The following is a 23,982-nucleotide window of genomic DNA, read 5'->3' as shown; positions in this document are numbered from 1 at the left end:
TACTGTACACCCAGATCCCTTTGCCTATCAATACTCCTAAGGGTTCTGCCATTTACTGTATATTTCCTATCCTTATTAGTTATTCCAAAATGCATTACCTCACATTGTCCAGATTAACCTCCATCTGCCATCTCTCTGCCCAAGTCTCCAACTGATCTATATCCTGCTGTATCCTCTGATGGTCCTCATCGCTATCTGCAAATCCACCAACCTTTGTGTCGTCCGCAAACTTGCTAATCAATCCAATTACTTTTTCTTCCAAATCATTTATATATATTGTAATGGTTAAAGGTCCCAGCACTGATTCCTGAGGAACACCAGTTGTCACAGCCCTCCATTCAGAAACGCACCCTTCCACTGCTATCCTCTGTCTTCTTTGACCAAGTAAAAAGTCTGACAACACCAGGTTTTAGTCCAACCTATTTATTTGATAATATACTCGCAAGCTTTTGGGTTAGCCCCTTCGTCAGGTGAATGGAGAGTTCTGGCCTCAGACAGAGCATATAAAGCACAGACAGTTTAGAGATTACTGATTAGAATGCGAATCCTTACACCTAACCTGCTGTTCAAGTCCTGAAGTGGCCAACAATGTGAGTGGAAGGAGCACTGATCACAGGTTAAAGAGATGTGTATTGTCTCCAGACAGTACAGTAAGTGAGGTTTTGCAAACCCAGGCAAGTCACGGGGGTTACAGATAGTGCGACATGAACCCAAGATCCCTGTTGAGACCGTCCTCATGACCGTCCTGGTGACAGGAAGTCACCAGGCAAGACTGTTCCCTTCCTGTTGGCGAACACTTCAGTGGTCACGGGCATTCAGCCTCTGACCTTCGGGTAAGCATTCTCCAAGGCGGCCTTCACGACACACGACAGCGCAGAGTCGCTGAGCAGAGACTGATAGCCAAGTTCCGCACACATGAGGACGGTCTCAACAGGGATCTTGGGTTCATGTCGCACTATCTGTAACCCCCGTGACTTGCCTGGGTTTGCAAAACCTCACTTACTGTACTGTCTGGAGACAATACACATCTCTTTAAACTGTGATCAGTGCTCCTTCCACTCACATTATCAGCCACTTCAGGACTTGAACAGCAGGTTAGGTGTAAGGATTCGCATTCTAATCAGTAATCTCTAAACTGTCTGTGCTTTATATGCTCTGTCCGAGGCCAGAACTCTCCATTCACCTGACGAAGGGGCTAACCCAAAAGCTTGCGAGTATATTATCAAATAAATAGGTTGGACTAAAACCTGGTGTTGTCAGACTTTTTACTGTGTTTACGCCAGTCCAACGCCGGCATACCCACATCATGACTTCTTTGACCAAGCCAGTTTTGTATCCACCTTGCCAGCTCACCTCTGATCCCATGTGACTTCACCTCCTGTACCAGTCTGCCATGAAGGACCTTGTCAAAGGCCTTGCTGAAGTCCATATAGACAACATCCACTACCCTACCCTCATCAAACATCTTTGTCACTTTCTTGAAAAACTCGATCAAGTTCATGAGACATGACCTCCCCTTCATAAAACTATGTTGCCTCTCACTAATATGTCCATTTATTTCCAAGTGGGAATAAATCCTGTCTCAAAGAATCCTCTTTAATAATTTCCCTAGCACTGATGTAAGGCTCACCGGCCTGTAATTACTTGGATTATTCTTGCTACCCTTCTTAAACAAAGGAACAACATTGGCTTTTCTGCAATGTAGCCAGTGAGGACACAAAGATTTCTCTCAAGGCCCTAGCAATTTCCTCCCTTGCCTCTCTCAGTATTCTGGGGTATATCCCATCAGGCCCTGGAGACTTGTCTATCTTAATGTTTCTCAAGAACCCCAAAACCTCCCCTGTTTTGATCTCAACATGACTCAAACTAGCTACACATCCTTTTCTAAACTCATCATCCACCAAGTCCTTCTCTTTGGTGAATATTGACACAAAGTACTCATTTAATACCTCGCCCATTTCCTCTGGCTCCACGCATTGATTCCCTCCCTTGTCCTTGAATGGGCCAACCCTCTCCCTGGATACTGTCTTGCTGTTTATATTTGTCTAAAAAGCCTTTCAAGCCAGTCTGAGATATCCCTCGCACTGGGCAGGCAACATACCATGCGGGACTTACAATCTGGCTTGCAAAGGATTCTGTCAGTCCCCCTAATTATAGAATTCCCTTCAAATACCATTTGTCTTTTTGCTCCCCCCTTTTGAACGGCCTCCTGTACCATTGTGCAGTGGTCAGCTAGCTCATCCTCCTTCCAGCCCTTTTCCCAATCCACACAGGGAGCATGTACCTCATATCTGTTTGGCAAGGTTCAGAGCAGAGGTTCCTCAGTTCCTGAATTCAGGATCTCCCTACCTGCCTCACTTGCAGTCACAGGCTGCAGTCCCTGACACTAACCAAACCTATCGGGTGTAATCGTCTCCTGAAACAAAGTGCCCAGATAACTCTTCTCCTCCCAGATGTGCTGCAATGTCTGAAGCTCAGACTCCAGTTCATCAATTCTGAGCCTAAGTTCTTCGAGCAATCAACACTTGTTGCAGATGTGTCACTGCAGTTCATAATGGGATCTACCAGCATAGGTTTCAACTAAGAGGGGAGAGATACAAAAGGGCCCATAGGGGCAATCTTTTTGCTCAGAGAGTGGTGAGTGTCTTGACCGAGCTACCAGAGACGGTAGTAGAAGTGGGTACAATGTTGTCTTTTAAAGAGCACTTAGGCAGTTACACAGATTTGATGGGTAAAGAGGAATATAGGCTAAATACAGGCAATTGGGACTAGCTTAATGGTAAACTGGGTGGTATGGACATTGGGTTGAAGGGCCCATTTCCATGCTGTAGAACTCTATGAAAAGTTTAAAAAAAAGCTAAGAAGCTAATGAGAGAATAATTCACAGGTCTGTGAATGCAGTAAGAGAATTAAACAAATAATTCTTGTTAAAGACAAATAATGATTTCAAAACATATATATTGATATTTTAAAGTTTTTTAAGTATTATGTGAATCAGCCGAAAGCAGGTTCCTGCAAGGGATGATGGTAATGGTGAATAGTTCAGAACCAAAGACCTCGGAACCTTATTAGTTTGCGAAATTCACATCAGGAGGTTTCTTATGAGGGAACACATCAATGAATAGGATTATTCATTGTCTAGACTTCGGATAAGCATGTGCAGGATCATATGTTTATCCAGTTTGGCAATGATCTGGTGGGGCCATCCACTTTGACCCCTGTAGCAAGCATCAAGGGTAACTAGGCAATAAGGAAGTGACTTTAGCCAAGATGGGAGTTAGTGTCCGGATTAAATGGACGAATGGGATGCTGGATGGTGGAATACAGTGGGCTGAGATGAATGCCAGAGATTATTATTGATGTATGTATACGAAATATAATTGATTTTAAACTAATGGAAGGCAGGAATAATTGATAAGAAAAGCTATAATTGATCTGTTTTTGATTGTCAGATTCAACAGAGAGATTCCATCACTCTATTCCAGAGCTACTTAATCCTTTTGGTGATCTCCTTCAAACTGGTTGTTTTTCCTTGAAATGAATGTTACATCTTTATATAGAGATATCTGCCTCGTGAGTTTTGTATTGTCTATCGTTAAGACAGTATCGAACATCTCGATTTACCCTACCGCAAGCTCCACAAAGCAATATTACAGGTTCTAGTCGTTTGCAAAGTTGGGTGTCATGTGATTCCCACCTATCCACTTTACTTGGGATACCCTTTAGTCTTGATTGCTGATGATTCAACCATTAGGAACTTCAAAAACAGTTTCAGGGCTCCTTCTCCATGCAAATTGATTGTCTCTGTTGGCCAGATGTAACCCAAAAAATGTAAATAGCCTTTGTGCAATTCCATTGAAATTTGTCTGTGCACTCTCAGGGTTATTAGTGTCTCTTTAGAGATGTAGTGACATCAGCTGCTCTGAATGTTGGAATGTAGATAAGGTTGTTAAGAAGGCATACGGTGTCTTGGCGTTTATTGGTAGGGGGATTGAATTTAGGAGTCGCAGCGTCATGTTGCAACTGTACACAACTCTGGTGCGGCCGCACTTGGAGTATTGTGTGCAGTTCTGGTCCCCACATTACAGGAAGGATGTGGAGGCTTTGGAGAGGGTGCAGAGGAGGTTTACCAGAATGTTGCCTGGTATGGAGGGGAGGTCCTATGAGGAGAGACTGAGGGATTTGGGGTTGTTTTCGCTAGAAAGAAGGCAGCTAAGAGGGGACCTTATTGAAACATATAAGATGATTAGAGGTTTAGATAGGGTGGATAGTGATAGCCTTTTTCCTCGGATGGAGAAAGCTAGCATGAGGGGGCATGGCTTTAAATTAAGGGGGGGCAGTTATAGGACGGATGTCAGGGGTAGGTTCTTTACCCAGAGGGTGGTGAGGGATTGGAATGCCCTGCCTGCTGCAGTTGTAAATGCGCCTAGTTTGGGGGCGTTTAAGAGATCCGTGGATAGGTTTATGGACGAAAAGGGATTGGTTTAGATTAGTGGGTCATTGTTTTTTAACTGGTCGGCGCAACATCGTGGGCCGAAGGGCCTGTTCTGCGCTGTAATGTTCTATGTTCCTTTTGTTTGAATCATTACTAGCCATGGCTTCAACCAGTTCAAACGTTTTGTCCAATTTTGAAAAAAAATTATGCATTAGCCGTGCTGAAATATGTCTTATTAGGAGACTGAGGTCTCAGCCTCCTGACAGCATCTTCCTCTTAATTTCTGTCCATCTCCCACTGCCTCACTCTCCCTCTGTCTCTCAATTGCCCTTTACCTGCCTCCTGTTGCCTACCTCTAAGTCTCTCTTTCTTTGTACAACAGTCTCTGTCTTGCTGAGTCTCTCTGCTACACTACTGTCCATCATATTTCCACACTCAGTCCCTTTGTGTTTATTATATATAACTCACTTGCTAACATCATGTTGCTATTCACCCAACAGGCAGCCTGTGAGGTTTTCTGCATCGATAACGATTCGCTAGATGATGATGAGAACTCACATTTCCTCAATGAAAGGACCTGGAAACCAAACAAATGTAGACTTTCTGTCGTACCTGAGGTGACAGAACTAGCGGCAGGTAAGTATGTGTCTGCATAAGTGTGTGCACGTGTGTGTTCTCTCTCATTTCATCTTTCACATTCTTTTTCAATCCCTCTTGCTCAATGTTGCTAATATCATCATTTTCCCACCTCCTTCTCAAATTCCCACCCTTTTCTCTCTCTTCCCGACCACCTTTCACCAAGTATGTTCACACTCCACTCTATCCTTCTGCTTCTTTCTTCCTTCACCATCTCTCTCTCTCTCTCTGTCCTATTCTGGTTGACAGTCAGTTGACATTGCCGGTGCCTTGTCTTTCTTTTAACAGCTTTGTCTCACTTGCACAAACGGAACATTTCTGAGGCACGAATGTTATCCAGACAGAATCTCCAGCATGAGAGATCTGGGTGAGTAAAGGATTTTAACATCTTATCTGGTGTTTGAGTGACCAACTGCCGTAGATTGTCATTGACCTGGAATTTGTTTCCCTGTGCCTGGCTTTCTGACATCTAGATGCCAGAATTCCTGGGTCTATTTGTCCAGAATTCCCCAGTTCGTTTGTCCAGCATTCTCGGGTTTATTTGTTCAGGGTTTCCTGGTCCATGTATCCAGATTCCTCAGTCCAATTCAGGATGTCCAGGATTTCCAGGACATTTTGTCCAGGATTCCCCGTTCCATTTGTCCGGGATTCCCAGCTCCATTTGTCCGGGATTCCCAGCTCCATTTGTCCGGGATTCCCAGCTCCATTTGTCCGGCTTTCCCAGGTCCATTTGTCCAGGATTCCTGGGTCCATTTGTCAGTATGCCTAGGGGCATTTGTCCAGGATTCCCAGGTCTATTTGTCCAGGATTCCCAAGACCATTTGCCCCGCCATTCCCAGCTCCTTGTGTCCAGGATTCCAGGGTCTATTTGTTCAAGACTCCCAGGAAGATTTGTCCAGTATTCCCAGGTCCATTTGTCCGGGATTTCCAGATCAATTTGTCCAGGATTCCTGGGTCAATTTGTCCAGGATTCAGAGCTCCTTAAAAGTGGAGTCACAGGTGGACAAAGTGGTGAAGAAGGTATTTAGCATGCTTGGTTTCATTGGCCAGAACATTGAATAAAGGAATTGGGACATCTTGTTGAAGTTGCACAAGACATTGGTAAGGCCACACTTGGAATACTGTGTACAGTTCTGTCACCATATTTTACAAAGGATATTATTAAACTAGAAAGAGTGCAGAAAAGATTTACTAGGATGCTACCAGGACTTGATGGTTGGTGTTATAAAGAGAGGCTAGATAGACTGGGACTTTTTTTTCTGGAGCGTAGGAGGCTGAGGGGCGATCTTGATGCATACAAAATGATCAAAGGATTGGATAGGGTGGACAGTGAGAGCCTTTTTAGAACATAGAACATTACAGTGCAGTACAGGCCCTTTGGCCCTCAGTGTTGCGCCGACCAGTGGAACCAATCTAATGACCCTCTAATCTAAACTATTCCAATGTTATCCATATGCCTATCCACTGACCATTTGAACGCCCTTAAAGTTGGCGAGTCCACAACTGCTGCAGGCAGGGCATTCCACGACCTTACTACCCTCTGAGTAAAGAACCTACCTCTGACATCCGTCCTATAATTACCACCCCTTAATTTAAAGTTATGTCCCCTTGTGTTAGCCATCACCATCTGAGGTAAAAGGCTCTCACTGTCCACCCTATCCAATCCTTTGATCATCTTGTATGCCTCAATCAGGTCACCTCATAACCACCTTCTCTCCATAATTCCTACATGCTTTGGACCTTCCAAAATGCATTATCTCACACTTGCCTGGATTAAACTCCATTTGCCATTGTTCCACCCAAGTCTCCAACTGATCTATATCTTGCTGTATCCTCTGACAATCTTCTTCACTAATCACAACTCCACCAATTTTTGTGTCGTCTGTGAACTTAATAATCAGACTAGCTATGTTTTCTTCCAAATCATTTATGTATACTAAGAACAACAAAGGTCCCAGTGTCCCCTTTGGAATGCCACTCGTCACAGTCTTCCATTCAGAGAAGTTTTTCCTCTGCCTTCTATGGCCAAGCCAGTTCTGTATCCATCTTGCAAGCTTTCCTTTGATCTTGTGTGACTTCACCTTTCGTACCAGTCCACCATGAGGTACCTTGTCAAAGGCTTTACTGAAATCTATGTATACAACATCTACTGGCACTTGGCCCATGGTCTTGAATGTGATGACGTGACAAATGCTCATCCAGGTACTTTTTAAAGGATGTGAGGCAACCCGCCTCTACCACCTTCCCAGGCAGGCACATTCCAGACCATCACCACCCTCAGGGTAAAAAACTCACTCCTGGCCGTCACCTTGAACCTGTGTTCCCTCGTGATTGACCTTCAACTAAGGGGAAGAGCTGCTCCTTTTCCACTCTGCCCATGCCCCTCATAATCTTGTACACCTTGATCAGATCTTCTCTGCTCCAGCGAAAACAGCCCAAGCCTATCCAACCTCTCTTCATAACTTAAATGTTCCATCCTAGGCAGCATCCTAGTGAATCTCCTCTGCACCCCCTCCAATACCCTTCTGATAATGTGGCAACCAGAACTGCACACAGTACGCTGTCTGTGGCCTCAGCTTTGATCCCCTTGTAATCAAGTCTCTGTAATGGTGATAAGCTGACTTTGTGTCAAATATTACATGCATTTAAGTAAAGAGTCATTAATTTTGTTTTATTAAACATTGTCTACCTCTTGATCCTATTTACTCAACCTCCTGAAACTACAGTGCTCACTCTGCATAGAACATCCAATATTGCAGCGCTCCCTCAGTACTGACCCTCAGAGAATATAGCACTCCCTCTGTTTGGACCCTTTCATAATGCAGCACTTCCTGACTACTAACCCTCTGACAATGCAGCACACTCTCAGTACTGAATCTCTGTTAATGCAGCTCTCTCTCAGTACTTACCCCCTGAGAGTGCAGTGCTCCCTCAGCACAGACCCTCTTACAACGCAGCTTTCGTCAGTACTGATCCTCCAACAGTGCAGCACTTTCTCAGTACTGACCTTCCAACAGTACAGCATTCCCTCACTACTGACCCTCGAACAGTGCAGCACTCCCTCAGTACTGACCCTCTGACAGTGCAGCACTCCCTCAAATACTGACCTCTGACAGTGCAGCATTATTAAAGTACAGTTCAACAATATCTCACTTTCTGCTCAGTGAGTGATATCCCCCAAATAAATATGATGTTCGACACGTTCTAATCGTTTGGACTGAAATGGACTTGCTGATATCTCACAGTTCGCCTGTCAACTAAGCATTCAGACCTGACCTCTTAATGATCCTTACAGCAGATTTCACTTTCCTCTGTGGTCAAAGTGATGGAAATTTGAAGATGGAAGACTATTTCCTCATCTGCTCAGCTCTACAAAGGTGCCAGCACATACACAATGGCTGACATTTTTCCCTCCATTTACCATAAACGCATAAGAGCAAGGAAACAAGGTTCTTTTTGGGTTAGATCCCGCAATGTGATCATCCCATCCCCCTCCCTGTCATTGACACAACATCATTCACCCTGGAAGGTTAAACCACATTTAAATACATTCCAATATGATTAGTGAGCTTCCCCACTCTGTTGTCGCTCCCCCCCCACCCCACTCATGTTCAGCTCCTCCCCCTTGGGGAGGAGACTTCACAATGGTGAGGTTTCAGGTCTAGATCAATGTGAACCAGGTGGAGAGAACAGTCAGGGCTGCACAGCTAAGTACAGCCCCAGTGGAGAGAGAGACATTCTCTGGCAATACTGTGGAACTGCCCCTGGGGTGGTGTGGGGGTGCAGTGCCACACAGCGGGGGCAAGGCATTGGGGGGGTGTTCCTCGTGTGTTGGAGGTGGGCTGTGTCTCTGTGTTCGTTGGGTTGGGGATGCAGAATTTTATTTGTTGTTGTGTCATTACTGGCTGGCAGGATGGAAAGGATGAGCAAACTGGACACGATGGGCAAGATGGGGAGAACAGGCAAGCTGGACAGGATGGGAAGGGTGAGCAGGATGGGCCAGCGTGGGACACATCTCCAGCAGATTTTTTTTTCTCTGTTCTCTTTTCTCAGCAGCAAAAGCTAGTCATGCAGCTGGTGAGCTACACAATGATTTTCTACTCTGGGGAAAACAGGAGAATTCTGCAATGGGTTGAGTGGCCTCCTATGTTGTAAGATACCTACATTCCATTTCATCTTGGTTTTTTGAAATGTTTGGATTTTGCCTGCAGCCGATCGACCATCCTGGTATGTCTTCAGACTGCAGATTCGCAGGAGCTGAAATATCTTCCTGGAGATCATGTGGGCATTTACCCAGCTAATCAGGAGGAACTGGTTGAGAGGCTGATGGAGAGGATGGAGGAGTTGCCAGCATTTAATGACACCATCTGTGTGGAGACAGTGTTAGAGACACCAACTGAACAAGGTGGCAGCATTTATTTGGTCTTACCTAAACTCTCCGATTCACTCACCATTCTGACTCGGAAATATATGACCGTTCTTTCACTGTCACTGGATCAAAATCTTCAACTATCTCTCTAACCACACTACGGGTGTACCACATGGACTGCAACGGTTTAAGAACATAGTTCACCACCACCTTCTCAAGAATAATTGGTTTAACCAGCAATGCCCACATGCTGAATAATAAATAAGACCCTGTTGCTGCACCTGCTTCTATACATCTGCTTCCGAAACCCTCATCCATGCCTCTAGATATGGCTATTCAAATACATCTCGCTGTTCTCCCAGAATCTACCTCCTATAAACTGGAGATCATTCAAATCTGTGCTCCTTGTGTTTAACTTGTACCAAGCCCATTAGCCAATCATACTGTGCTCACTGATAGAACACAGAACATTACAGCACAGTACAGGCCCTTCGGCCCTCGATGTTGCGCTGACCAGTGGAACCAATCTAATGACTCTCTAACCTAAACTATTCCAATATTATCCATATAGAACATAGAACATTACAGCGCAGAACAGGCCCTTCGGCCCAAGATGTTGCGCCAACCAGTTAAAAAGCAATGACCCTCTAACCTAAACCAAACCCTTTCCATCCATAAACCTATCCACGGATCTCTTAAACACCCCCAAACTAGGCGCATTTACAACTGCAGCAGGCAGGGCATTCCAATCCCTCACCACCCTCTGGGTAAAGAACCTACCCCTGACATCCGTCCTATAACTACCACCCCTTAATTTAAAGCTATGCCCCCTCATGCTAGCTTTCTCCATCCGAGGAAAAAGGCTATCACTGTCCACCCTATCTAAACCTCTAATCATCTTATATGTTATATATCTTATATGTCGATCCAATGACCATTTGAATGCCCTTAAAATTGGTGAGTCCACTGCTGCTACAGGCAGGGCATTCCATGTCCTTACTACTCTCTGAGTAAAGAGCCTACCTCTGACATCTGTCCTATATTTATCACCCCTCAATTTAAAGCTATGTCCCCTCGTGTTAGCCATCACCATCCAAGGAAAAAGGCTCTCACTGTCCACCCTATCTAATTCTTTGATCATCTTGTATGCCTCAATTAAGTCACCTCTTAACCTTCTTCTCTCTAATGAAAGCAACCTCAAGTCCCTCAGCCTTTCCTCATAAGACCTTCCCACCATACCAGGCAACATCCTGGTAAACCTCCTCCGCACCCTTTCCAATGCTTCCACATCCTTCTTATAATGCAGCGACCAGAACTGTACGCAATACTCCATGTGCGGCCGCACCAGAGTTTTGTACAGCTGCAACATGATCTCACGGCTCTGAAATTCAATCCCTTTACCAATAAAAGCTATCACACTGTACGCCTTCATACCAACCTTATCAACCTGGGTGCCAGCTTTCAGGGATCTATGCACATCAACACCAAGACCTCTCTGCTCATCGACACTGCCAAGAGTCTTACCATTAGCCCAATACTCTGTTATCCTGTTACTCCTTCCGAAGTGAATCACCTCACACTTTTCTGCATTAAACCCCTGTTGTAAAAATCAGTATATTTTAACCCTTATTTGGTGGACAAATAACTTTGAGTAGACATCTTATTAGTACAAACAATATTTATTTAAACCCACACAATCAATAATCACCCACCCGACCAACAATAAGTTATCTTACAGAAAATACTAGAATTCAAGTACAATACAAGACCTTGACTTCACTTTGTGTGACTGACAAGTACCCAAACAGATATTGGCCTTTATCTGTGTGCTGGTCTTGGTAGTTGTCTGCGTTGTCTGGTCCTTTGGTCTGGTGTGGCACTCTGGCTCTGATCTTTCTTTCCTTCCTTCTCAGGTGTGGTGGCTGTCCGTCGTTGTAACTTGTTCGTGGGGTCAGAGAGAGAGAGATTCCTGGTTGTGCAGCATCCTTTATACCCCGTTTGGTTTCACGCCCTTTTTTTGGCTGTTGTCAATCAATCGATCAGGACTTGATCACCCTGATCGATAAGAGTCCAATCAGGTGCTACCACACCGATCTCTGGGTGTGTCCCCAGCGGCCATGCCTGTAGGTGTTGTAGGCACATAGGTCACATACCTTCCTCCTAAATAAGGATTCACGGCGCCCCTATGTCTGGTACACAACCCAGTGTGACCAGAAAGTCTCTTTCATCCTGGAGATGGCCCATATCCTGTGTATTCACTCATCAGGGTTGCAGCCTGTTTGCCTGTCTTTAAACTGCAGCCTGTCAGTTGAGTTTCTTGCCCGGTTGTCCCAGAGTGCTTTACAAAACGCCATTTTAGATGGCCTGTTTGGCTACACCCCATTTGCCACCTCTCAGCCCAGCTCTGCAGCTTATCTACGTCCCTCCACAAACTGCAACATCCATTCACACTGTCTGCAACACCTCCGACTTTAATGTCATCCGCAAATTTACTAACCCATCCTTACACACCCTCATCTAGGTCATTTATAAAAATGACAAACAGCAGTGGCCCCAAAACAGATCCCTGAGGTACACCACTTGTAACTGAACTCCAGGTTGAATATTTCCCATCAACCCCCACCCTCTGTCTTCTATCAGCTAGCCAATGCCTGATCCAAACTGCTAAATCACCCTCAATCCATATTTTCTGCAGTAGCCTACCATGGGGAACCTTATCAAACGCTTTGCTGAAATCCATATACACGACATCAACTGCTTTACCCTCATCCACCTTCTCAAAAAACTCGATAAGGTTTGTGAGGCACAACCTACCCTTCACAAAACCGTGTTGACTATCCCTAATCAAATTATTTCTCTCTAGATGATTATAAATCCTATCTCTTATAATCCTTTCCAAAACTTTGCCCACAACAGAAATAAGGCTCACCGGTCTATAATTTCCAGGATGGTCTCTACTCCCCTTCTTGAACAAGGGGACAACATTTGCTATCCTTTAGTCTTCTGGCACTATACCTGTAGCCAATGATGGCATAAAGATCAAAGCCAAAGGCTCTGCAATCTCCTCCCTAGCCTCTCATAGAATCCTAGGATAAATCCTATCCGGCCTAGGGGACTTATCTATTTTCACACTTTCTAGAATTGCTAACACCTCCTCCTTATGAACCTTAATCCCATCTAGTCCAAAAGACTGTATCTCAGAATTCTCCTCGACTAAATTGATTTATGTTACCTTCTGCTCCATCATTGTCAGATGCACATCTTTCTTTTCAAATCATCCGTGGCCTTGATCGTCCCTATCTCTCGAATCTCCTCCAGTTCCACAATCCTCAGAGATCTTTGTGCTCCTCTAATTCTGACCTGATTATAATTGCTCTTCCATTAGTGATCAAGGCCCTGAGCTCTGAAAATGCCTGTCTCAATCTCACAGCCTCTGAAGTTCTATATGTTTCTTGATGCTTTTTAAAACTTTTGAAAAAACTTTGGGCCATCCACTCTGGCGTTTTGTTTTGTGATTCACAGTCAAATATTTATAAACTCCAGAGAAACACTTCTGGATATTTTAACATTCAGATGCCAACACATAAATTCATGTTGTCGCTGTTGCTATATTTGAATTAAAAACCAAAAACTAATGGAGAATAAGAATATTCTGTTTGTCTGCAGGATCGCATCATCAGTGGGTGTCAGATAAGCGGCTCCCAACCTGTACAGTGTTCCAGGCACTCTCACATTTCCTCGACATCACAACACCACCCACCCCAGAACTGTTAAGGTACTTTGCACAACAAGCAACAGATCCCAGAGAAAAAAAGAAGCTGGAAGATCTGAGTCAGGTAAAAGAAAAATCAAGGAAATGGGCTGAAGAATGGGTCATATCTGCCAAGACAGAGTGAGGTCCAGGCCACTCTGCGCCGGGACGGAGGGAGGGCTGGGTAATTCTCCACCGGACGGAGGGAGGGCCCGGCCACTCTCCGCAGGGGTGGGGCGAGGGGCCCGGCCACTCTCCGCAGGGGTGGGGCGAGGGGCCCGGCCACTCTCTGCTGGGACAGAGGGAAGGCCATGCCACTTGTCGCCAGGACAGAGGGAAGGCCGTGTTACTCGCTACAGTGACCAGAGTGGGGGTGGGGGGCAGGCACTCACCGACTGGATCAAGGGAGAAGCAAGCCCCTTACAGACGGTACAAAATGAAGCATGTATCAGTCCCTTTTGGGACAGAGTGAGGGATGTGTCGCTCTCTGTCGGGACAGGGCGAGGGTTGTGTCGCTCTCTGTCAGGACAGTGTGAAGGTACTTGCCACCATCTACAAACATGCATTGCTTCCTGCCTCTAATCTCTGTTTCTCATTTAGGGAACACATATGTATGAGGAATGGAAATGGGAAAATGTTCCAACTATTGCAGATGTTCTTGAGGAGTTCCTGTCCGTTAGAGTGCCAGCAAGTCTGCTCCTCACCCAGCTCCCACTGCTTCAACCTCGATATTACTCCATCAGCTCATCACCTGAAGCCCATCCATCACAAATTCATTTAACCGTGGCTGTACTCAAATATCACACTGGAAGTATGTACTCTTCTTTAACTTCGACCATTGCACTTCTACTTGGGAACACTCTTCGTTGGGTATGGGTCTCCATGCACACAGTCCTCCATGCGCACTGACTCTTCCTGGAGTGCGAGCCCCCATGCACATCAACTTTCTCCAGGATATGAGTCCCCACGTGCATTTACTCTCCTAGGGCATGGGCCCTCACGGGCACCAACTTTCCCTGGGGTGTGGATCCTCATGGGCACCACATTTCCACAGGGAATGAGTCCCCATGGGCCCTGACACTCCACAGGGTATGGGTCCCCATGCACACCAACTTTCTCCAGTGTATGTGTCCCCATAGACCCTGTCTCTCCTGAGGGTATTGGTCTCCATGGGTACCAGCTTTGACAGAATATGTTCAGGTCCCCACAAGTGTCACTCTATTGAGTCTGTTTCTAATTCAGCGGAAGCATATATATGAAGAATGGAAATGGGCTAATATTGGTGTAAAACACTGGATTTATTGGGTAAATTGTTTAATGGGCTCATCGTGAATCATAGCCTGTTTTATAATGCACATTTTTCTCAAGCTTCTTATTATTGAGTTATTTCTTGTCCTATTTCACATTTTATCTCAGTATTTTTAAGTGAGGTATTGTGACAAATCATATTTTACAATGTTTTCCACAAATTAGCATGTTATAATGTGAAACAGGTCTGCATGTACATGTATGGGTATTACTAATTTGATTAAAGACAATTTGACTGCAAAATTCACAGAACCCCACAGTGCAGAAAGAGGCCATTCGGCTCATCGAGTCTGCACCAACCACAATCCCACCCAGACCCTATCCCTAAATCCCCACATATCCCTCTAACCTATGCATCCCAGGACACTAAGGACAATTTAGAATGTCCAATCAACCTAGCCCGCACATCTTTGGACTGTGGGAGGAAACCGGAGTACCCAGAGAAAACCCACACAGACATGAGGAGAATGTGCAAACTCCACACAGACAGTGACCTGAGCTGGGATTCAAACCCAGGTCCCTGGAGTTGTGAAGCAATTATCAGGGGAAAGGAGGATCCAAGTGGGCCTGGAGGGTTGGATTGCATCTGTATTAATGCGAGGAGTGTAACAGGTAAAACAGATGAGCTTAGGGCCTTGATGTTTGTGAGGAATTTAGATGTGGTGGCAGTGACGGAGACGTGGTTAAAGGAAGGGCAGGACTGGCAGCTGAATATTCCTGGGTATAATTGTTTTAGGTATGACAGAGGAGGGTTGAAGAGAGGTGGTGGGGTGGCGTTGTTAGTAAAGGAGCACATCACAGCAGTGCAGAGGGAGGATAATATGGAGGAGTTAGGGATTGAGTCACTGTGGGTGGAGTTGAGGAATAGGAATGGAGCGATCACTATGCCGGGGTGTACTATAGGCCACCCAACAGCCCAAGGGCAGTGGAAGAAGGCATTTTAGATAGGTGCAGAAAGAATAGGATGGTTGTAGTGGGTGACTTTAATCTTCCTGGAGTGGATTGGAAGGTGCCTAGAGCTGGGGGTCCGGATGGGGAGGAATTTGTAAAATGTGTGCTGGAAGGGTCCTTGGAGCAGTATGTAACCAGCCCGACTAGGGAGGGGGCTATACTGGATATAGTTTTGGGTAATGAACAAAGAACAAAAGAACAAAGAATAAAATCAGCCTGGGAAACAGGCCCTTCGGCCCAACGAGCCCGCGCCGCCACCCCAACACCACCAGTCCACCTCTCCACCCATGACCCCTATCTAATGTTTTATGGCCATCCAGATTGAGGGAAACTGATTTAGGGACAATTTATTCCTGCCAATCAGCCTAACAGCACATCTTTGGGGTGTGGGAGGAAACCGGAGCACCCAGAGAAAACCCACACAAGCACGGGGAGAATGCGCAAACTCCCACAGACACCGGCCCAAATCCATGTGTCTGCACAGCAATCAGCGATAGTCACTGAGCTGTCGTCTTGCCCAGTATCTTGTCCAGTTTAGGCACACACTAACGACATGAAGCACTAGGCCAATCTCGAACAACCAAGAGCAGCCCCAGTATGACCCATCGCGTATATGCCCCTCGTTGGACACGAGGTGGACCGACTTAAAACCTGTGAATGAAAGAGAAAAACATTATTATCATACTATACCCATTTACATTACCAGGGACGCCCCAATGCTAATGACCCTTATTTAAAAGGTTCTCCTATATCCACCCATCTCCAACTCAGTCATGTGCCTGTCTAAGTTACTCTTAAAGGACTCTAGCGTGTTTGCCTCCACCACCTTACTTGGCAGAGCATTCCATACCCCCACTACCCTCTGTGTGAAAAACCTCCCTCTAATATCTGTGTTGTACCGCTCCCCCCTCACCTTAAGTCCATGGCCCCTTGTCCTACGTGTCTCTATTATAGGGAATAGCTTACTTCTGTTTACTCTATCTATACCCTTCATAATCTTATATGCCTCTATTAGATCCCCCCTCAGTCGGCGTCTTTCAAGGGAAAAGAGCCCCAATTTCTTCAATCTCTCCTCATACCCCAGTCCTTCCATACCAGGCAACATCCTGGTAAACCTCCTCTGCGCTCTCTCCAGAGTCTCCACGTCCTTCTTGAGGTAAGGCGACCAGAACTGTACGCAGTACTCCAAATGCGGCCGAACCAACGTTCTGTACAACTGCAACATTAGACTCCAGCTCTTATATTCTATACCCCTTCCTATAAAGGCTAACATACCATCGGCTTTCTTCACCAGACTCTCCACTTGCACTGCTACCTTCAAAGACTTGTGCACTTGCACCCCCAGGTCTCGCTGCGACTCTGTGCTCCTTACGGGCTTACCCTTTATCATATAACTTCCCCCTACATTATTCCGGCCAAAATGCATCACCTCACATTTATCCAGATTAAACTCCATTTGCCACGTATCTGCCCAATCAACCAGCCTATCAATATCCTGCTGTATTGCCAGACACTGCTCCTCACTGCCCGCCAATCCAGCCATCTTGGTGTCATCAGCAAATTTGCTGATCACACCACCTACTCCCTCTTCCAAATCATTTATATACACTACAAAGAGAAGAAGCCCCAGTACCAAGCCCTGCAGCACACCACTAGTGACAGACCTCCAGCTAGAAAAAGACCCCTCCACAATTACTCTCTGACTCCTCTTTGCAAGCCAGTTCTCTACCCATCTGGATACCTGACCACATATCCCATGAGCTTTAATCTTCTGTACCAACCTACCATGAGGGACTTTGTCAAACACCTTACTGAAATCCATATAGACGACATCAACGGCTCGTCCTTCATCAACCGTTTTTGTCACCTCCTCAAAGAATTCTACCAGATTCGTAAGGCAAGACTTCCCCTTGACAAAGCCATGCTGCATATCCTTAATCAGATCGCAACGCTCCAAGTGCGCATTCATCCTATCCCTAAGAATCCTCTCCATCAACTTACCTACCACTGACGTTAAGCTCACCGGCCTGTAGTTACCCGGGCTATCCCTCCTACCCTTTTTAAACAACGGTACCACGTTCGCTATCCTCCAGTCCTCTGGGACCTCACCTGTGTCCAAAGAAGAGACAAAGATTCGCGTCTGAGGCCCAGCAATCTCATCCCTCGCCTCTCTAAGCAGCCTAGGATAAATGCAATCAGGCCCCGGAGATTTATCAGTTTTAATGCCCTCTAAGAGCCCTAATACTTCTTCCCTCGTAATCAATAGATCTTTCAATCGGTCTACCGCTCCCTCAATGACCGTACTAGACATCAAGCCCCTCTCCTTCATGAATACCGACGCAAAATATTCATTCAGGATCTCCCCCATTCCCTCTGCCTCTAAGCACAATTCCCCACGTTTGTCCCTGAGAGGACCGATTTTACCCCTAGCCACCCTTTTGTTCTTAAGATAGGAGTAAAACGCCTTTGGATTCTCCTTAACCCTACCTGCCAAAGCCATCTCATGCCCCCTGTTTGCTCTCGTAACTCCCCGTTTGAGATCCCTCCTACTCTCTCTGTATTCCTCCAACGCTCTCTCCGTTCCCAGCTGCTTAGACCTGACATACGCCTCTCGTTTCTTCCTAACCAGGTCTTCTATATCTCTAGTAATCCACGGTTCCCTAATCCTACCTTTCCCATCCCTTCTCCTAACCGGCACATGCCTTTCCTGCACCTTTTGCAGTTTTCCCTTGAAAGACTCCCACATGCCGAACGTGGTCTTGCCTTCCCACAGCCTACCCCAGTCTGTATCCCTAAGCTCTTGCCTAATCCGGCTGTATCTAGCCTTCCCCCAATTTAGCACCCTCCCCTTAGGACAGCTCTCATCTTTTTCCATTCGTATCCTAAAGTAGACGGAGTTGTGGTCACTGTTAGCCGCATGTTCGCCTACTGCAACCTCAACCATCTGACCCGGCTCATTTCCCAGAACTAAATCCAGTATAGCCCCCTCTCTAGTCGGACTATCTACATACTGTTGCAAGGATCCTTCCAATACACATCTTACGAATTCCTCCCCGTCCGAACCCCCAGCTCTAGGCACCTTCCACTCCACCCCAGGGAGATTAAAATGAACCGGGTCAGGTGGTTGAGGTTGCAGTAGGCGAACATGTGGCTAACAATGACCACAACTCCGTCTACTTTAGGATAAAAATGGAAAAAGATGAGTGCTGTCCGAAGGGGAGGTTGCTGAACTGGGGGAAGGCGAGCTATAGCCGGATTAGGAAGGAGCTGAAGGAAACTGATTCAGAGAGGTTGTTAGCGGGTAAGTCTACAGTTGGCAAGTGGGAGACTTTCAAGGGCAAACTGAAAATGTTGCAGGAAAGACGTGCCGGTAAAGAGGAAGGATGGGAAAGGCAGGATTAGAGAGTCATGGATTACAGGGGATATTGAGGACTTGGTCAGGAAGAAGAGAGAGGCATATGTTAGGTCTAAGCAGCTGGGAACGGAGAGAGCGCTGGAGGAATATAGAGAAAGCAGGAGGGAGCTCAAAAGGGGAGTTAGAAGGGCGAAAAGGGGACATGAAGTTGCTTTGGCTGATAGGATTAAGGAAAATCCTAAGGCATTTTACACTTATATTAGAAACAAGAGGATGGTTAGAAGGAAAATAGGTCCTCTTAGGGACAAAGGAGGGGAACTATGCATTGAGTCTGAGGGAATGGGGGAGATCCTGAATGAATACTTTGCGTCAGTATTCACGAGGGAGAGGGTCTTGGTGCCTTGTAATGTCTTGAGGGAGCTGTAGACCAGTTGAAGGAAATATCCATTACGAGGGAGGAAGTGTTAGAGTTTTTAGGTAGCATAAAAACTGATAAAGCTCTGGGGCCTAATGGCATTTATCCCAGGCTGCTTAGGGAGGTGAAAGATGAAATTGCTGGGCCTCTGACGCAAATCTTTGTCCCTTCTTTGGACACAGGTGAGGTCCCAGAGGACAGGAGGATAGCTAATGTGGTACCGCTGTTTAAAAAGGGCAATAGGGATAACCCTGGTAATTATAGGCCAGTGAGTTTGACGTCAGTGGTAGGAAAGTTGTTGGAAAAAATTCTTAGGGATGGGATGTTTGAGCATTTGGAACGTTGCAATCTGATTAGGGATACGCAGCATGGCTTTGTTCAGGGGAGGTCTTGCCTTATGAATCTGGTGGAATTTTTTGAGGAGGTGACAAAAACGGTTGACGATGGACGAGCCGTTGATGTCATCTATGTGGATTTCAGTAAGGCGTTTGACAAAGTCCCTCACGGTAGGCTGGTAGAAAAGGTTAAGGCACATGGGATACAGGGACAGGTATCTCGACGGATTGAAAACTGGCTAGGCAACAGGAGACAGAAAGTAGTAGTGGAAGGGTCCTTTTCTAGCTGGAGGTCTGTCACAAGTGGTGTGCTGCAGAGCACAGTACTGGGAACTCTTCTCTTCGTAATATATATAAAAGTGACTTGGAAGAGGGCATACGTGGTGTGATCAGCAAGTTTGCAGATGACGCCAAGATGGCAGGATTGGCGGATAACGAGGAGGATTGTCAGGTGACACAGCAGGATATAGATAGGCTGGTATATTGGGCAGATAGATGGCAGATGGAATTTAATCCTGATAAATGCAAGGTGATGCATTTTGGAAGGAATAATGCAGGGAGGAGTTACATGATATAAGGTAGACCAATTAAGAGTATAGAAATGCAGAGGGACCTGGGAGTGCAAGTGCACAAGTCTCTGAAGGTGGCAACCCAGGTGGGGAAGGTTGCGAAGAAAGCTTACGGAATGCTAGCCTTTATAGGAAGGGGTATAGAGTATAAGAGCTGGCGTCTAATGCTACAGTTGTACAGAACATTGGTTAGACCGCATTTGGAGTACTGCGTCCAGCTCTGGTCACCTTACTACTGGAAGGACGTGGAGACCCTGGAGAGAGTGCAGAGGAGGTTTACCAGGATGCTGCCTGATATGGAAGGCCTGGGTTATGAGGAAAGATTGGGTAAACTGGGGCTCTTTTCCTTAGAAAGATGGAGATTAAGGGGGGATCTGATAGAGGTGTATAAAATAATGAAGGGTATAGATAGAGTCAACAGTGGCAGGCTTTTTCCTAGATTGGAGACAAATATCACGAGGGCACACGAGCTAAGGATAAGGGGGGAGAAGTCTAATTTGGATACTGGAGGGAGGTTTTTCACACAGAGGGTCATGGGGATATGGAACGCACTACCAAGTAAGGTGGTGGAGGCGGGCATGCTGGACTTGTTTAAGATTTACTTAGATAGGCACATGAGTGAAACAGGGATGGAGGGTTATAGGAGACGGTTTTAAATAAGGGTCAGAGCCTCGGTACTGGAAATCTAATGCTACATGTGTTGATGTTTTGTCTCTTTAATCCACAGGTGTGTCGGTCCACCTTGTTGTCTAACGAGGGGCATGCACACGGTGGGTCGTGCGTGGGCTGCTCTTGAAAGTTCGAGAGTAGCCTAGTACTTCACGTCGTTTGTGTATGCTTAAAACTGGACCAGCAGATGGGCACCACAACAGCTCAGTGACTATCACTGCTGGCTGTGCAGATACATGGATTTGGGCCAGCGTCTGTGGGAATTTGTGCATTCTCCCTGTGGTTGCATGGATTTCCTCCGGGTGCTCCGGTTTCCTCCCACACCCCAAAGATGTGCTCTTAGGCTGATTGGTGTAACAAATTGTCCCTAAATTATTCTCCCCTTAATCTGGTTTCCAATGGGGGTACCATAAGCATAGACATGGGTCAAGGTGGGTGTAAGAAAATGCTTTGTTAAGATGGCGGCGCGGCCTCGTTGGGCCGAAGGGCCTATTTCCCATGCTGGGTTGTTCTTTGTTCTTTGTTCTTTGTTCAGTGCTAACCACTGTGCTACTGTGTCGCCCACTTCAAAGAGGTATTAGGTATGAAAACAAGTGCCGTGAAGTGGAGATAAGCAGGGGTAATAAGATGGGAACAGTGGATGGCATGATTGAAAATTTACATTCAGCAGATGATGGAAGTAACTTGAAGTTGGCTTTAGAATTTCGAAAGGAACATGTAAAATTGGCAGTGATTGTAAATGGATGAAACAAAGCCTAGGTTTGCTTTTGGGAATGTTTGTAGAAGTACCACGAATGATGTAAATGTAATCTTGAAAATCTGCACAAATGATTTGAAATTCTTCCTCCTGACTCTAGTCACAAAGCTCTGAATGAAGCTGAAAAGAGCTCAGGAATAAAAAACACATTGTTATGTGTTTATTATAGACCTCCAGATCATCAGCAGGATATTAAGGAGCATAATTTGTGGAGTATGTAAAAACATTAGCAATTTCAACTTTCACAACATTGACTGAAGCAATCATAGTGTTAAAGGTGTGGATGGAGTAGGTTTCTTAAAATGTGTACAGAAGAACTTTTTCAATCAATATGTGGAGGGTCCAACAAAGGAAGGAGCAGTGTTGGACCTTCTTCTGGGGACTGAAGCTGGACAGGTGGTTAAGATGGAGGTTGCGGGGGGGGAGCATTTTAGTGATAGTGATCACAACATTGTACAATTTAAAGTTGTTATGGACAAGGAAATAGACAAGTTACAAAAAGGGGTACAGGTTCATAAGCCCTTGAAAGTGGAGGTACAGGTGGACAGAGTGGTGAAGAAGGTGCTTGGTTTCATTGGTCAAAACTTTAAACACAGGAGTTGGGATTTTTTTTGAAGTTGTACAAGATATTGCTAAGGCCACACTTGGAATACTGTATACAGTTCTGACCATCCTATTATAGAAAGGATATTATTAAAGTAGAAAGAGTGCTGAAAAGATTTACTAGGATGCTCTCGGGACTTGATGGTTTGAGTTATAAGGAGAGGCTGGATAGACTAGTACTTCTTTCACTAGAGCTTTAGAGGCTTAGGAATGATCTTATAGAGGTTTATAAAATAATGTGGGGCATAGATCAGCTAGATATCTTAAAGGTAGGGGAGTCTAAAACTAGAGGGCATTGGTTTAAGGTGAGAGGGGGAGAAGCACAAAAGTGTCCAGAGGGGCAATTTTTTCACACAGAGGGTGGTAAGTGTCTGGAACAAGCTGCCAGAGGTAGTAGTAGAGGCAGGTACCATTTTGTCTTTTAAAAAATGTTTAGACAGTTATATGGGTATAGAAAGATATGGCCAAACGCGGATAATTGGAACTAGCTTAGAGGTGAAGAAAGGGGCGGCAGAGACAAGTTAGGCTGAAGGCCTGTTTCCATGCTGTAAACTCCTCGGACTCTAAATAGTTACTAGAGAGTAAAGGTGTGCGAGTTAGGATGATTGGCAAAACTAAATTGCTCCTTCAGGAGGGCTACAGCCTAAGTCCAGTAAGATAAAGAGGAAGAGTAGGGAGGCAGTAGTTGTTGAATACAGTGGGACTGGTGGTCTGAAGTGCATTTGTTTCAAGGTAAGGAGTAAAACAGATGAACTTAGAGCTTGGATTAGTACTTGGCGTTATGACATTGTTGCTATAACAGAGACTTGGTTGGAAGAGGGGCAGGATTGGCAGCTAATTCTAGGATTTAGATGCTTCAGGCAAGATAGAGAGAAATGTAAAAATTGTGAGGGACTGGCATTGCTGATTAAGGAGAATATCACAGTGTACTGAGGGAGGACACCGTGGAGGGTTTAGGCAGAAAGGCAATATGGGTAGAGCTCAGGAATAGGAAGGGTGCAGTCACAATGTTGGGGATTTATTACAGGCCTCCCAGCAGCCAGTGGGAAGTAGAGAAGCAGACATGCAGCTAAATTTTTGAAAGATGCAAAAACAACAGGGTTGTTGTGGTGAGTGATTTTAACTTTCCCTATATTCATTCACTGTCAGGGGTTTGGATGGGGCAGAATTTGCAAGGAGTGTCCGGAGATTTTTTGAAGCAGGATGTGAATAGCCCAACTCGGGAGGGAGCCATATTCAGCCTGGTGTTGGGGAATGAGCCTGGCCAGGTTTCAGTAGCATTTCAGGAACAGTGATCATAATTCCATAAGTTTTAAGATGCTTGTGGATAAGGAGAAGACTGGTCCTCAGGCAAAGGTGTTAATTAGGGGAAGACTAACTACAATAACATTTAGCATGATCTGAAGAGGGTAGATTGGGGGAGGCTGTTTGAGGGTAAATCAACATCCGACATGTGGGAGTCTTTCAAATGTCAGTTGATTGGGATTTAGGACCTGCATGTACCTGTGAGGATAAAGGATAAGTGTGGCAAGTATTGGAATAGTGTGTAGGTTAGATGGGCTTTAGATTGGTTTCACAAGTTGGCGCAACATCAAGGGCCAAAGGGCCTGTACTGCGCTGTAATGTTCAATGTTCTATGTTTTATGATATTATAAGTTCTGTCTAAAAGAGAAAGGAAGCAGTCGTAAGGTCTAAAAGGCTTCAGGCAAATGAAGCCCTTGAAGAATATAAAGAACATAGGAGGGAATTTAAGGAAGGAGTTAGGAGGGCTAAAAGTGGTCATGAAAAGACCCCGGCAAACAGGATCAAGGAAAGTTCTAAGGCATTAT

The 23,982-nt window shown here is 45.5% G+C and overlaps 1 protein-coding gene across 1 annotated transcript in view; it reads left to right on the top strand.

Annotated features, from left to right (window-relative positions):
• Positions 1 to 23,982, top strand: part of LOC145342086 (nitric oxide synthase 1-like) — a 216,263-nt gene that overhangs the window by 116,548 nt on the left and 75,733 nt on the right. The window contains exons 17-21 of the mRNA XM_080187297.1: positions 4,936 to 5,071; positions 5,360 to 5,438; positions 9,283 to 9,476; positions 13,107 to 13,276; positions 13,792 to 14,002. Coding sequence (XP_080043423.1) covers positions 4,936 to 5,071; positions 5,360 to 5,438; positions 9,283 to 9,476; positions 13,107 to 13,276; positions 13,792 to 14,002 — 790 coding nt within the window. The remainder of the gene's footprint in view (positions 1 to 4,935; positions 5,072 to 5,359; positions 5,439 to 9,282; positions 9,477 to 13,106; positions 13,277 to 13,791; positions 14,003 to 23,982) is intronic.

This window comes from Carcharhinus amblyrhynchos, chromosome 4 (genome assembly GCF_965287045.1).
Source record: "Carcharhinus amblyrhynchos chromosome 4, sCarAmb.v2.hapA, whole genome shotgun sequence".
NCBI lineage: Eukaryota > Metazoa > Chordata > Chondrichthyes > Carcharhiniformes > Carcharhinidae > Carcharhinus > Carcharhinus amblyrhynchos.
The sequence above is the reverse complement of the archived record's forward strand: the minus strand, read 5'-3'. Positions and strand labels throughout refer to the sequence as shown.